This window comes from Pristis pectinata, chromosome 10 (assembly GCF_009764475.1).
Source record: "Pristis pectinata isolate sPriPec2 chromosome 10, sPriPec2.1.pri, whole genome shotgun sequence".
In the NCBI taxonomy this organism is placed as follows: Eukaryota; Metazoa; Chordata; class Chondrichthyes; order Rhinopristiformes; family Pristidae; genus Pristis; species Pristis pectinata.
This window is the reverse complement of record NC_067414.1, coordinates 89,524,376-89,539,367: the sequence shown is the minus strand read 5'-3', so window position 1 is coordinate 89,539,367 and position 14,992 is coordinate 89,524,376. Positions and strand designations below refer to the sequence as shown.

The 14,992-nt window shown below is 38.7% G+C and overlaps 1 protein-coding gene across 1 annotated transcript in view; it reads left to right on the top strand.

Annotated features, from left to right (window-relative positions):
• LOC127575028 (regulator of microtubule dynamics protein 2) overlaps window positions 1–14,992 on the top strand; it is a 78,461-nt gene that overhangs the window by 18,419 nt on the left and 45,050 nt on the right. Inside the window, exon 2 of the mRNA XM_052024632.1 lies at window positions 11,604–11,823. Coding sequence (XP_051880592.1) covers window positions 11,604–11,823 — 220 coding nt within the window. The remainder of the gene's footprint in view (window positions 1–11,603; window positions 11,824–14,992) is intronic.

Genomic DNA, 14,992 nt, shown 5'->3' with positions numbered 1-14,992 from the left:
TTCCTTACATGGGTATAGAATGCCTTTGGATTCTCCTTAATCCTGCTGGCTAAAGACTTTTCATGGCCCCTCTTGGCTTTCCTAATCCCTTTCTTGAGTTCATTTCCAGCTTCTTTATAGTCCTCATGTGCTCTATCTGATCCTCACTTCTGAAACTCTACATACTTGTCCTTTTTCTTCTTGACTAAATTCATCACTTCTCTGGACATCAAACGTTCCCTTATTTTGCCATTCATGTCCTTCCTTCTAATTGGGACATACCTATCCTGAACCTTATACATTTGATCCTTAAACACTTTCCACATGTTCCATGTGAACTTGCCAGCCAAAAGGTTTTCCCAGTTTACTCTACCTAGTTCCTGCCTTATGCCTTCATAATTAGCCCTGCTTCAATTTAAAACCCTCCCGCTAGCCCCAAAGCTATCCTTATCTATAGCTATCCTGAAAGTTAATGAGCTGTGGTCATTGTTCCCCAATTGCTCACCCACTGATAGGTGAGTCACCTGGCCAGGCTCATTACCCAACACCAGGTCCCGAATAGCCTCTCCCCTTGTTGGACCGTCAACATATTGATTTAAGAACCCTTCCTGGATACACCTAACAAATTCTGCCCCATCTAACCCACTGGCACTAAAAAGGTCGCAATTTGTATTAGGGAAGTTGAAGTTTCCCATGACCACAACCCTGTAATTTTTACATACTTCCCTAATCTGTTTGCATATCCCTTCCTCAATGTTCTGGTGGCTATTGGGAGGTCTATAGTACACCCCCAAGAGAGTGATTGCACCCTTCCTGTTCCTGAGTTCTACCCATATAGACTCTGTGTCCGAGCCCTCCATTACATCTCCCCGGAATGCAGCTGATATATTATTCTCTAATTAGTACTGCAACTCCTCCCCACTCTTTTACCCCCCCCCCCCCCATTCTTCCTGAAACTTCGAAACCCTGGTACATCGATCACCCATTCCTGTCCCTTCCTCAACCAAGTCTCTGTAATGGCCACAACATCATAGTTCCATGTACTGATCCATGCTCTAAGTTCATCACTCTTGCCCATAATACTCGGAGCACTAAAGTACAAACACTTCAAACCATTCATCCCATCACATCTGTTATCAGCAATCTGCCTAATACTACGTTCCCTGACATCAGCCCTCCTGCCTGTTCCCTCACTTACTGACCTGTTTTTCTGGTTCCCATGTTTAACCATTTCAGCACTTTCACCTAAGGATCAATCTTATCCTTATCCATAACTATCTTAAAACTTAAAAACTTAAAGAAACTTCTGATAGTAAACTGTTGTATCTTCAACCTTGACTGACTGACACTGCAAATATTTAGTGCTACCTGTGGAGGGCATGTGTTGGGGAAAATGATAGCATATCATGGGGTAGAATCCCTCGTATGAGCTGGCATTTTACTTCGCAGTACAGGCATCCCCATCTCCCCTCTAATCCTTCTAGCAATTACTTTAACTTATTGTGCACTGGTTTTTGACCCATTTGCTTAGATATATAGAATATATTTGTTTACTTGACCAGGCCACTCATGATTTTGTACTCAGTGCTCTTTTCCCCACCCTCTTCCATTGCAAATAAAACTATCTTACTTCATTCAGTTTTTACTTACAAGCATAGTTTTCCAGTATTGGCAATGTCCTCGTCAATCTCACTTGGACTCTGTCCAATATAGTCATATCCATCTTGTAATCTAGTGACCACTGTTTATAATTCAAGCATAACCTAGCTGTTGTATTCCATGGCTTGGCTAATGAAGTAAAACATCCCTTCTGCTTACTGCATGTTCTGCTACTTTTAAGATCTAAGATCTAAGATCAAGCATTCAAAGGTCCATTTTATTCCTCCACACCATTTCCAAGTCATCTCATTCATTGTGCTTCTTTTCATGCTTGCATCTCCCCATGTGCATTATCCCACAATTCCCTGGATTAAATTCCACTTGCCACTCTCATACCAAATTGTCCACACCGGAAACGTCTTCCGGTAGTCTAAGCTTTCCTCTTCATTGTCAACCACATGGCCATTTTCTGTGCTATCCTTAAATTTCTTTGCTGTGCTTCCTATATTTATTTAAATCAATAATGCATAGTGTAAAAAAAAAGCAAGCAGTACTGATCCCTGTTGAACTTTTCTGGTCATAGCATTCTGATTGCAAATATGCCTTTCAACCATTGATTTCTTTTGGTCCATTTTGTCACACTCTCTTGGATCTCATGGCCTTTCAATTTTTGACCTTATCCCTCAACTCATCTTGTAGGCAATATTTCCTCATAATGTGAAGCTCCTCTACTTCAAATTGTAACACCTGTTCAGCTGAGTATTCTGGGACACTTGCACTGCAAGGAAATGATGCTGATGGTTCCTCTATAATGTTCACTCAGATTAGCTGTGCCTGTGTGCATAGGTTTTAGATGAAGTGATGAACTAAGTCATTTGAGGGAAACCTTCATCACCTGGTAGCAAACTTTTGATGCCCTATCAAATATAGGTGGCACAATACTGTTGCAGAAAGAAGGGATCATGCCTATTGTGAAAGTAAGAGAGAGTGTGCTCTAAAACCAGTTGCAAATTGAAGTTTTGAAATCCCAATGGTCATAAAAAATGGTATAGTTCTTGAGAGCAGTGTGTGTAGCCAATTGTGCTCTTCATCACAGGGAAGTCTCTAAAAACGCTCGTGTGTTCTGCATGCTTGAATCTGGGAAGAGAAATTTACTTATTTGTGTATAGAGGGGTTTAGTGGCAATTTTTGTGCAGTGGTGCTGTACAGACTATGAGTTGTTGGTAATATTTACAGCAAGAGCTTGAAAGAAGGAAATGCATAAAACTAAGAGCGATGGGACCTTGATAGCCATGGGCAATGATGACCTTCAACAACTTTTATGATAGCAGTTGTAGCTATGGCAGTTGGCAGATTTAGTGATGACCTCTTTTAACATAGAAACAGGACCTTCAGACCACCCCATCCTTGCCAACCAGCAAGTACCTATCTATACTAATCCTTTTACCAGCACTTGTTCTGTAGCCTTCTATGTCTTGGTGATTCAAGTGCTCATCTAGATATTTCTTAAATGTTTTAAGAGTCTCTGTCTCCATCCAGGCAGTACATGTTAAGCTCCAACCACTGAGTGAAAAAAAATCTTCCTTGGAAACTCTCCAAACTTCTTACTCCTTAACTTAAACCTATGCCCTCTGGTTATAGACACTTCTACTATGGGGAAAAGTTTACTACTGTCTACCATATCTATGCCCCTCCACAATTTTGTAGGACCCCCTCACCCTTCTCCACTCCAAAGAAAACAAACCCAGCCTATTCAGTCTCGCCTTGTTACTGAAACACTGCATCCCTGGGCAACATCCTGGTGAATCTCCTCTGCACCCTATCTAGAGCTATCACAGCCTTTCTGTACTGAGGTGATCAAAACTATATTCCAGATACAGCCTTACCAATGTTTTATAAAGCTGTATCATAGCTTCCCTGCTCTTATATTCTCTGCTAAGTGAAAATATTTTGCACATAGTTTTCACTGAAGAGATTATCCAAATACTAACCTTTGAGTAACTTGTGATTCCTTTAACAATTACCTGTGGGATGAGGGAAGTGTGTTGCCTGTGGCATGGCACAAGCGGTCCTTTATTCTTTTAAAGTAATCTTCAGCTGTGTGTGTGGTTTGGATTGGCAGGAGAATAGAGTTTAAAATTGGCAGCATTATTATCTGATTGGCACTGCACATGAATATTTGTTAGACTGTTCCTGCTCTTCATGTTGCTGGTGGTCATTGGGTTTGTGCACAAACTCTTTACCGAGATGGTGTTCTCTGGACATCATTGAAACAGTCTTGTGGACCATTTTTGAGTACTGGGTTGGTACGTAGCAAGTGCTATACAGCCCAACTTAGCGCATTTGTAAATCAGCAGCTGTGATTCATTTTGGTTTCTTTTCTGAGTGCTTATTGTCTGAGAAGGATCTGTGCAATAATTGATATGTGCATATATAGAGGCTGAATATGACTTTTTCCCATTACGTTAGAACTTATGGACATAACTACAATGAAGTATTAAACAATAATTTTTGTCATTACTAGCAAAGTTTTGCTTCTCACAAACTTTTATGACATTTGAATTGTAGCTAGATAGGACCAGAAATGAATAACATTGATCTCCTGGAGCTGACCCTGAGAACTTGTGCCTCTGCTAAATACACTGAATCAAATTCATTTCTACTTTTGTTTTTGCACCGATGTCTGTTAATGCTGTTTCTTTCTGTAAAATGTTTTTATCACTTCAAATACAAATCTCTAAAGTAGTTTATTATACATTTGGCTGATTCTTCCCATGTGAGTTACATGGAGCTGCAGTTCTTCCAGGATGCTCCTTGAATTTTTGAGGTGGGTGGCACTGTATTCCACAGTAAAAGTATCTTCAGGTTGTTAAAACTAGATATTGTATCCAATATAGTGATTTGTCTTCATTCCACTGTGGTCTTTCCCAACCTATATTCCTTCTATTAATGTTCTCCTGTAATTTGCTGTAGTCCTCAATATTGCCTTCTCTTCCAACTCCCTGAAAAATTGGTATCATCAGTAAATTTAGAAGTGCTTTTGGTTCCAAAGTTTAAATTGCGAACAGCAATAGTCCATGCACTGATTCTTTTGGAACATCACTACCCACCTTCTATCTCTGAGTAGGTACCCTTTACTCTTTCTTGAAGCTAGCTAGAAATCTATTCCACTACTTCTACCCTGACTCTGTATTCTTTGACCTCATTCATTAATCTATGAAGACATACCTGACTGAAGGCCTTTTGAAATCCTAGATAATATATGAGCATTCGGCACAGTAAATGTAAGAAAATATGCCTTCAAACAATTCAGTAAGGTTGGTCAAGCAAGAATTTCTCTGAAATCCTTGCTGACTTTTCGTTACTATGTATTTCCAATTTTTTTTTAATTTGCTGGTAGAAATTCCCTTTGTTTTCCCACCTCATGGTTAAACTGACTATTCTATAAACTTCCTGGACACATTCTGTCTCCTTTCTTAAATAAAAGTATTATGTTAGCTATCCACCAAAACTCTGGCACAACATCTACTTAATTAAAAAATATGTGCAACAATGCATTGTTCCCTAGTTTCCTTTAAAATGCATTGTTGCTATCCATCCTACCAGTGGTTTTATTCCTTTCTGAGTTTGAGTTAGTTTACTTAATACAATTTTAAATGCACTTTACTCATTATATTATCCGGTGCTGTGCCTACTAGCTCTATCTTTGGTAAAAGCCAAAACAAAATACTCGTTTTCTTTCTGCCATATCTCAGTGGTATTGTACCTGTGATATTGTTTTGCCTATTCCTTAATGACCTTTTTCCTGTCCCAACCTTTTAATTGATGTTTCTGTTAAATATTTAATTATTTTGTTTATTGAAAATTTGAATTTCACAGTTTTTTTTTGCCTTCCTATTTGTTTTTTCCCTTTTCTATTTTTCTAATATTCATTCTAATCATGGTCTTCTCTATGTTTCTCTCCCTTTACACTTTATTACTTTTGTGCCCTTATTCATCCATGGAGTATTATGAGTGCTCTTTCCATCTAGTAGAATGTGCCTCTCCTGCACTTTGAATGTTGTTTCAAACATTCCCATTCTTGTTTGCATCATTGTCTCTCAATATTTTTACCAATTTTATCTTTCAAAATTTTATTTTCAATCCCCTTAAAGTTAGCTTTTCTCCAATCTAGATTTGCATCGCACTTGTCTTTCTTGAATATCATCTTAAAGTATATGATTTTATGATCACTATGCTTCAGTATTCCCCTACTTCTCTGCTTTGCTTTGGTTCATTCCCTATTAATAGATCAAATGCTCTTTGCTGAGCTTTTTATATACTAAGTTAGAAAGGAGTCCTGCATTTATTTTCAGCACTCCATTTCAATATTCCCTCTACCTACCTCTTTTTTTGCCCAAGTAATATCCAGGGAGTAGAAAATCCCCATGATTATTGTTTGTTTACTCGTTTTCCTTCATCTCCCTTCCACTATTAGATAGTCTGTAGACTATGCCTTTTAGTGCGAATCATCCTTTGTTATCTTTTATGCCTATTCATATGAATTCTATATTTGCCTTCCTTTATAACTGCATACTTTTTTTTCTTTACTGCTATTAGATTATTGTTAACAAATACTGCTAGTCACCACCTCCTCGTCTTTCTCTCTAATTTGCCTAAATACATTATTCCTGCAATGTTACTTTCTGTCTACCTTTTGAGAGCTACTTGTATGGTAATATATATAGTCCTGATTTTTTCCATGCTGATGTCTCAGGAATCCCTAATATGTATGGTTCATCCCGACACATGATTGTTTCCAGCTCCCTCTTTTAAAGAGGCACTTTGTATTGCTGTGCTACTTAACTCATTTTAAAAGGGTTTCCTCTCACTTTGAATCATCTTTTTAGACACTTGTTCTATGCTGTGAGTGTTTTCCTCCCCACCCCACCATATTCCCTATGCTTTGTTTCCAGTTTTGTTTATATTTAGGCTACTTGTGTTACTTGTCAATCTCTCCCCACTTACTGATTGTTAAAGCCTTTGCTACCACCTTTTTTACACTTTGTCCTTGGACACTGGTCCCATCCTGGTATAGGTGGAGCTCATAGCATTGATACAGCTCCTTCCTGTCACAGAACTGGTGCCAATTTCCCATGAAAAGGAACCCCTCTTCTCACCAACCCTTTAGTCACCCAATCTGCAAAATTGGCAGGTCCAGAGATTATTAGTCATGAGGTCCTCCTTTTTAATTTAAATCTTGAGTGCTGATTCTGTACTCTTTCAGCATGACCTCTTCCGTGTTCCTACCGATGTCATTTATTCTAACATGGACCACAGCAACTGGATTCAGTTCTTCCCCTTCGAAGTTCCTCTGCAACATTTGTGAGATGTCTGAATCCTGAATCCTGGTAGGCGAACAAACTCTTTGTGATTCTTATTCTTGGCTGTAGGAGATGTTGATATCCCTACTTATAGTCTCCTGTCACTACCACATTTACCTATTGTCCTTCACCCACAGCCCCACCCTTTAGACAGCCTACTGAACCATGGTACCACTTTGGTCTGGATTGAGGCTCGCCTTGTTGCTTTTCTCTTTCTCCGCTTGGGAAACAGCTACATTCTGTCTATTGGATAAGACCAGTGTCTCTGGGATCTGCTTTGTAGCCTCTTTCAAAAAGAAAACCTCACTACTGAGCTTCCTCACAGATTAGCAAGTAGATGCAAACCTGCCTGGGAGAATTGATTCATCTCAGATTGGAGATTGAATCTGGAGCCTTTCTGGTCTGCAAAGCTCAATATTTGTTGTTTTTTTTAACAGCCAGGAGGCTGATTTAGTATCTTCATCAATCTGCTGCACTAATGCTGTAAATAGCTTTATGAAAAATGCTTTTACTAAGCAGGAGCTACCAATATCCTTTTCTTACACAATTCTCCTCCTCTAACCCCTCTCCTAAAGCATGTGCACATCTTGGAGAAAAGGTAGATAGATGGAGATTGTTTGATCAGTGCATGCAGAACTTTCTCTCCCTCCATTGCCACCCAACTGTACACCAAAAGATAAAGGAAAATCAAATATGCTGTTTGGCATCCACATAATATATCCCTAATTCTAATAAACACATTTATAAAATCTGCCTATATCCACCCATGTTATCAGATTTCTGCATGATTTGAGCAGGAAGGTACTTGCTGCCTTTAGAAAATCTCGCCTTCAACATGTAGAAACTGAGAATCTTGTCTCGTACAATTAAATCTTCCTTTTGATTCCTTTCAACTTTGATTGAAAATCGTAAGCACTCTAGGGTACAACATTGCAGTAATCACTTTATTTCCTGATCTCCCAGCTCTTGTTAAATTGCTTCATAATTAGTTGTGTCCTGTTAACAATTATTGTAACATTATAACATTATTCGATCACATTACTGTGAATACTATATTAATATTACTTACAGCATAATTTTTTAAAAATCTTTTGTGTTTACAAAACCTTGTTTTCTATTTCAGTATTTCAATATTGTTTCCAATGATCTGTCTCAATTTAGAAGTGGGTATAGTTTAAAAATTGAAACTCTGAACATTGAAGCAAGTTATGTCCTTTTGTGGAAACTGGCTTATATCAAGATTTCTGATTGGAATATTGTGATGTACAGTATATTCTATGCAAAAGAGTTTCTGTAACTTATTATGTTCTTAAAATTGCTTCTGGCACAGCCTGAGAATTTTCCTTTCTCTGTTCCAGCACAATGTCAATGCATGTCCACTGTACCTATAGCAATTTTACAATATTCTGTGAAGGACAAGAAGTTAAAGCTCTTGCCTAGAAATTGGATTAGAAAAAAAAGCCAGATTTTGAAAAAGATTTAGCACATTTTAGTAAAACTGTGTTCTTGATAAATGTAGGCTTTTGCACTATTTTAATAGCTTTTAGATTTTCACCAGAGTTGTCAAATGACCTCCTCAATGTCATTTTCAAAATGGGTATGCTACAAACTCAGTGAATGCAAACACTGTAAATATTTTGTACTTGTGTACTAACTTCTCATCTCGATAACTTTAAATACCAATCTTAACATGCTTTATCTCTCCCCTTGTGCAGTTTCTTCTTTCTGATAATGAATGAAATGAAAATTAGCTTTATATACATCTTATCATCTTAAATGATTTGTTAGATCCTTCCAAACTACAAATTTACTTAATTCCATAATTATTGTTTCTTATGATACTTTTATAATCCTTCCTAAAATCAATTTGTCCTATTAGCTGGTGCCTGACAATTTATGTAATTATAGAAATAAGCCATCAAAAATGACATGTTACACAAGTTTAGAATTTCTACAACACTTGTGATCCATCAGGGTTCTGGGCTTGTTGCCGCTTGGCACTACATTCCCTTGATGAGAACAGCAAAACAAAGCTAACACGGTGTAGGAGTTGATATCATTGCACCCTGATTTTTGCATTTCAGTTATACAGTCTTCTGCCAGTGGTTCACAAAAGTGGGCCAATTAAAGTGGGTACAAATCAGGAAAGGTTCTGTATTGATCCCTGATCTCAGTGAGATACTTTTGTCTGATGAACTCACGGTATTGTAGCTTGTGAGAGTCACAACATAGGCTACTCTACCAATCCCTGCAAAGAGGCAATCTCTACTATTAAATGAAGAGACAGCTTATTTGTTATTGGTTCAATGGGTGAACATGGGATGAAACATGGGAGCAGTAAGTGGACCTGCTACTTCATGCTTTCCCTGCCATTGTTCTTCTCCCAACATGTTATCGTACACATTGGTAAAGGAGCAGTTGCATGTAGACTATTGTCACATTGTAATGTCACAGCTATGGTTTCTGTTATCCTGTTTAAAATGCATATATTGGCATTCTTAGGTTGCTACCTACATAAACTAATTAGATTGCCATGACTGAAGTTTCGCAGAATTGGCAATATATCCATGGGCAATATTCTCGTGAAATTGTGTTGCAGCAATTCATAAATGTTTTTATTGGACTATTCACTCAGTTGTTATGGGAAAATTATTAGTACTGTGCATATGATCTGCTGTCCACCTATAATTATCTTTTTCATCCAAAGCTCCCGGGGTTCTCTGTCCAGCTAAGCAAATTTGGAGAAGAATATGGTCTTCAACATCGATTCTTCACAGCTGTCCCTTCCATGACTCTTTGCTCAAGCTAACTTGTAAACTGTGTCTTTGTGGATGAAACACACTTAGTCAGAACAAGACCCAGAAAATTTTGTACCTGCCTGATGTTTGGTTACCATATACCCTAGATGGAGCATTCTCAGAAAGTATTAAGTCCTCACTGGCCAAAAAGCCACAGTCTGTTCTATATATGAAGAGAACAGATGATTAAGAATTAGTAATGATAATATTGAAAAGTTGTTATTTTGCGACATTAAGATGATTATAATTTCATTTGAATCAGAATCAGGTGTATTACCACTGACATATGCTATGAAATTTGTTGTTTTGTGGCAGCAGTATAGTGCAAGACATAAAAATCACTAAGTTACAAAAATAAATAAATATAGTGCAAAAGAGGAATAATGAGGTAGTGTTCATAGGTTCATGGACCATTCAGAAAACTGATGGCAGAGGGGAAGAAGCTGTTCCTGAATCATTGAGTGTGGGTCTTCAGGCTCCTGTACCACCTCCCCGATGGTAGTAATGTGAAGAGGGCATGTCCTGGGTGGTGAGGGTCCTTAATGATGATGCTGCCGCCTTGAGGCACTGCTTCTTGAAGATGTCCTTGATGGCGAGGAGGGTTGTGCCTGTGATGGAGCTGGCTGAGTCTACAACCCTCTGCAGCCTCTTTCGATCCTGCACATTGGTGCCTCCATACCAGGCGGCTTCATTTGGTGCTGAAATCAAGTAAGCACAAGTCAATCTAGTTTCAGTTATTTAACTCCTGTCATCACCCAGCTGTGGAGTCCCAGCTCCTCTCTTTTTGATGGTCAGGCCACAGATATACCAATAATCTCCTTAGCTGTTTCATTTGTAGATGTCAGATGAACTACCCGTAGCAGGCTTTGAGGAAAGATGTGTAACGAGAAGTGTTATGGGCAAAGGAAGGTGCGTTACAGAAAATAAGGGATTCTGCAATGTCTTTGCCTTTCTTTGCCTGTTAGATCATTACACCACGCCCTGCATGGGATCAATATATGCAATGCTACTTGAGCTTTGGTTTCTAGTGGTTAACCCAACCAAAGCTATTGCTGAAAAGCATAAAATAAACATATGCTGGAAATCTGAAATAAAAGCAAAGTGCTGGAAATATTCAGCAAGTCTGCAGTGTTCTGCCACTCACAATTCCAGCATGTCCTTTTGCTTTTTCCCCTCTCCATTGCCCTCATTCATGACTGGATGGCTCCAAAAACATTATGCCACCAGGACAACCTTGGTCTCCATGTTATCACGGACATTCCTTTTTGTTCAGATGAAGGACCTTTTGACCTGAAACATTACCCTGTTTCTCTTTCCACATATGCTGCCTGACCTCAGTGTGTCCAGCATTTTGCTATTTCTTTTGTCCATTCTCTCCCTCTCTGCAGCTTAAAACACATTTGTTTTCTCACTCCTCTGGTTCTGATGAAGGATCATTGACCTGAAGCATTAACTTGGATTTTCTCTGCACAAAATGCTACCTGACCTGCTTATTATTCTAGCACTTCCTTTATTTGTCCCAGCTACTGCTGTTGTGTAATTCATAATATAGTTTTATTGTGCTTTTAAAGAATACATTTGCTGATGGTTGCCTTAGAATTTACCAGGGACTTTATAGTGGAAGCAGATAGTGCAAATAAAACATAACAACCATTTAAAGGGTTGTTCTTGTTGTTTGTTGAGCAGGGTCACTTGGACGTCTCCGCCTTGGCTTCCGCGAGCCATTGGACACGGTGGTGGTTTAAAAAGTCATAAGTTGTGACAATTAATTTTGTCACTACTTTTTTGCAATGACATTTGATCTTAAGTGATCGGGGTTTATAGCACACTCATTGTAATAAACCTATAAACTTTTAATTTGCAGTTATATCACTGCGCATACAGATACAGAAGACGAATCTGAAGAGGACAAATTGAAACATTGCACTGTGAACTCTGTATTAGAAACTTCATTGAAAGGTGCACATGAGGATAGTCAGACCAGTGAATTGGATGCTCTGTTGCAGAAAGCAGATGAACTGCATGGTGGTCTCATGGTGGAGAAAAAAGAAGGGTTCCAGTTACTGGTTGAGAAAAAAGACCAGGTAGGTGCAAACCACTGTGCATCTTTAACTACATTTTGTATTAATTTGGTGAAATTTGACTACCATTTGGTCAAGGAAAATGCACTAATTATCCCAAAATACAAAATTATCAAATGGAAACATCAGAGCGGAGCTTTGTTTACACCAGAATAATCAATGCAGTTAAATTGTATACTGGAAGCAGGAATCCAGGTTCATAAAATTGTTGCAACATGAATGGAGGCCACATGAATGGAGGCCAATCAGCCCATCAAGCCCATGCTGGCACACTGCATGAGCAATCTTGTCTGTCCACTTTTCCCAAATCTGTCCATGAGGTTTTCCTGAACATTTAGTGTATTTTACATACATAACAATTACAAAACTTAAATTATTTTCATGTGAAGAATTACAAACATTTCAGCATTACATAAATGAAGCCAATAAATAAAGCCAATAAGCTGTCCTTTGTTTCAAGGTAAACATCAGGAACATTAAAATTCCAAATTGTTGTCTGCTTATGTAGGTGCACATTGGCACGTGATCTGTGTGACGTTCTGTGATTAGGCTCAATATAAATAGAGTACTTTTAAATTTTGGAGTAGTTTTATGTTTTTCCAGGCAATAGAAGCTTTTGATTATTAAATATGGCAATAGACATGAGTACTTTCTAAAAATGTCCATGATAACAATTAAAATAATCGGAGATAGGGAGTGGTACTGGTCTAAATTATTGGCTATAGTCAAGCCATTTCCCTAGAGCTAAGTTTTGGGAAACCTAGGCTATGGAATGTTGTTTGGCCATTGAGCAAGACACAAAGCTTAAATGGTTAAATCATGAGGACAGATTGCATCAGCCTGGTTTATTTCCCCTTGAGTTTAAGAGATTAAAGATCCAATTAAGATCAATAGGAACAATATTGGTTATATACCCTCTTGAATCTAATCACCAGGTTCATTGCTCTCAACTACAATTTCGTACCTGATCCCCATAATCCATGATTCTCCTATCATCTAAAATATCTATCTCAGCCTTGAATAAACAATGATTTAGCATCCACAGCTCTGTATATAGAGAGTTCTGGATTCAGAGTAGAATTTTCTACTTATCTTAAACAGGCAACTCTTTATTGTGTGATTGTGGCCCCAGTTCTAGAATTTACTGTCGGGAGAAATATCCTTGCAACATCTGTGTTGTCAAGCCCCTCAGAATCTTATGTCTCAATAATATCACCTCTCATTCTCCTAAACTGGCCCAATTTATTCAATCTTTCATTGTCAAATAATCCCTTCATCCCAGGAATCAATATAATGACCTCTTTCAAAGCAAGTACATCCTTCCTTAAAGATATCAGGATTATACAGAATATTGCAGGTGTGTGGTCTCATTCAAGATCTAAGGAGTTAAGGCAAAACTTCCCTACTACTTGTACACCATTTGTCTTTCAGTAAAAGCCAACATACTATTTGCCTGCCTAATTACATGCTGTCTCTGCATGTTAACTTTGTTTTTTTTATGCAAGATCATCCAGCTATCCCTTAATGCCAGCATTCATTATTCACTTTTGGCAATTTCCACCAGCTCCAACATGAACCCAACACCAGTCACATCTGCCTTTCTTCTCTTTTACCTGCATTTCACAGGGATTGCTCACTTGTGACTCCCTTATCCATTTGTCCATCACCACCTTCCCAACTGGAGGAGATGCAACACCTATCTATTCACTCTACCCTTCCCACATTCCAGGTACCAAACAATCATTTCAGGTGAAGCAATGATTCACTTGCACTTCTTCCAATCTAGTCTAATGTATTCTGTGTTTACAATGTGGCTTCCTCTACATTGGAGAAACCAAACACAGATTGGGTGATCCTGAGCTTCCTGTTGCATAGTACTGTAATTCTCAATCCCACTCCCTTTCCAACCTGTCTGTCTGTAGCTTCCTCCATTGCCATAGTGAGGCCCACTGTTAACTAGAAAACAACATCTTATTTTGCAAACTTCTGAAATGAACATTGAATTCTCCAACTTCAGGTAAACTACTCTCTATGGTTTCCCACTATGTCCCTTTCTTACCCTATTTCTTTAAAGTGCCTTGCTAATGGTCAGTCTTAGATTCATAGAGTTATATGGCATGGAAACAGGACTTTGGCCCTACTCGCCCATGCAGACCAAGATGCTTACCTGTGCTAATTTCATTTGCCTGCATTTGGCCCACGTCCCTCTAAACATTTCCTATCCATGTACCCATCCAAATGTTCATTAAACATTGTAATTGTACCTGGCTCTACCATGCCCTCTGGCAGCTCATTCCATGTAGCCACCAACTTCTATATGAAAAGCTTGCCCCTCAGATCCTGTTTAAACCTTTTGCCTTTCGCCTTAAATCTATGCCCTCTAGTTTAGACACCCCTGCCCTGGGGGGGAGAAAAGACTGTGACTATCTACCCTCTCCCCTCATAATTTTATAAACCTCTATAAGGTCACCCTTCAGCCTCAGTCACTCCATGGAAAACAGCCCCAGCTTATCCAATCTCTCTTGTAACTTAAACTCTCCAGTCCAGGCAACATCCTTGTGAATCTTTTCAGCACCTTCTCTAGTTTAATCACATCCTCCTCCTCATTATCACCTGATCTGTCTTAACCTATCTCCATATAATCTATATCTACTTGTGTTGCTACATTCAGGGAACCTTGGACCTGCACCCCAAGATTTTTCTGCATGTCAACACTCATAAGGGTCCTGCCATTTATTGTATACTTTCATCTTGCATTTGACCTTCAAAAATGCACCATCTCACACTTGTCCAGATTAAACTCCATCTGCCATTTCTCTGCCCAAATTTCCATCTGATCTATATCCTGCTGTATCCTTTGACAATCTTGGTCAATATCCACAATTCCACCAATTTTCATGTCACCTGCAAACTTACTAATCAGGCCACCTACATATTCATCCAAATCATTAATGTATATGTTACAAACAACAGGTCCCAGCACTAATCCTTCAGGAACACCGCTACTCACAGATCTCCAGTCAGAAAAACACACCTCTACCACTACTTTCTGTCTTCTGTGACTAAGCCAATTTACCAACTTGCCATGATCCCATATGACTTGATCTTCTGGACCAGTCTATCATGAGGGACATTGTCAAGTTCATGTAGACAACATCCACTGCCCTATGCT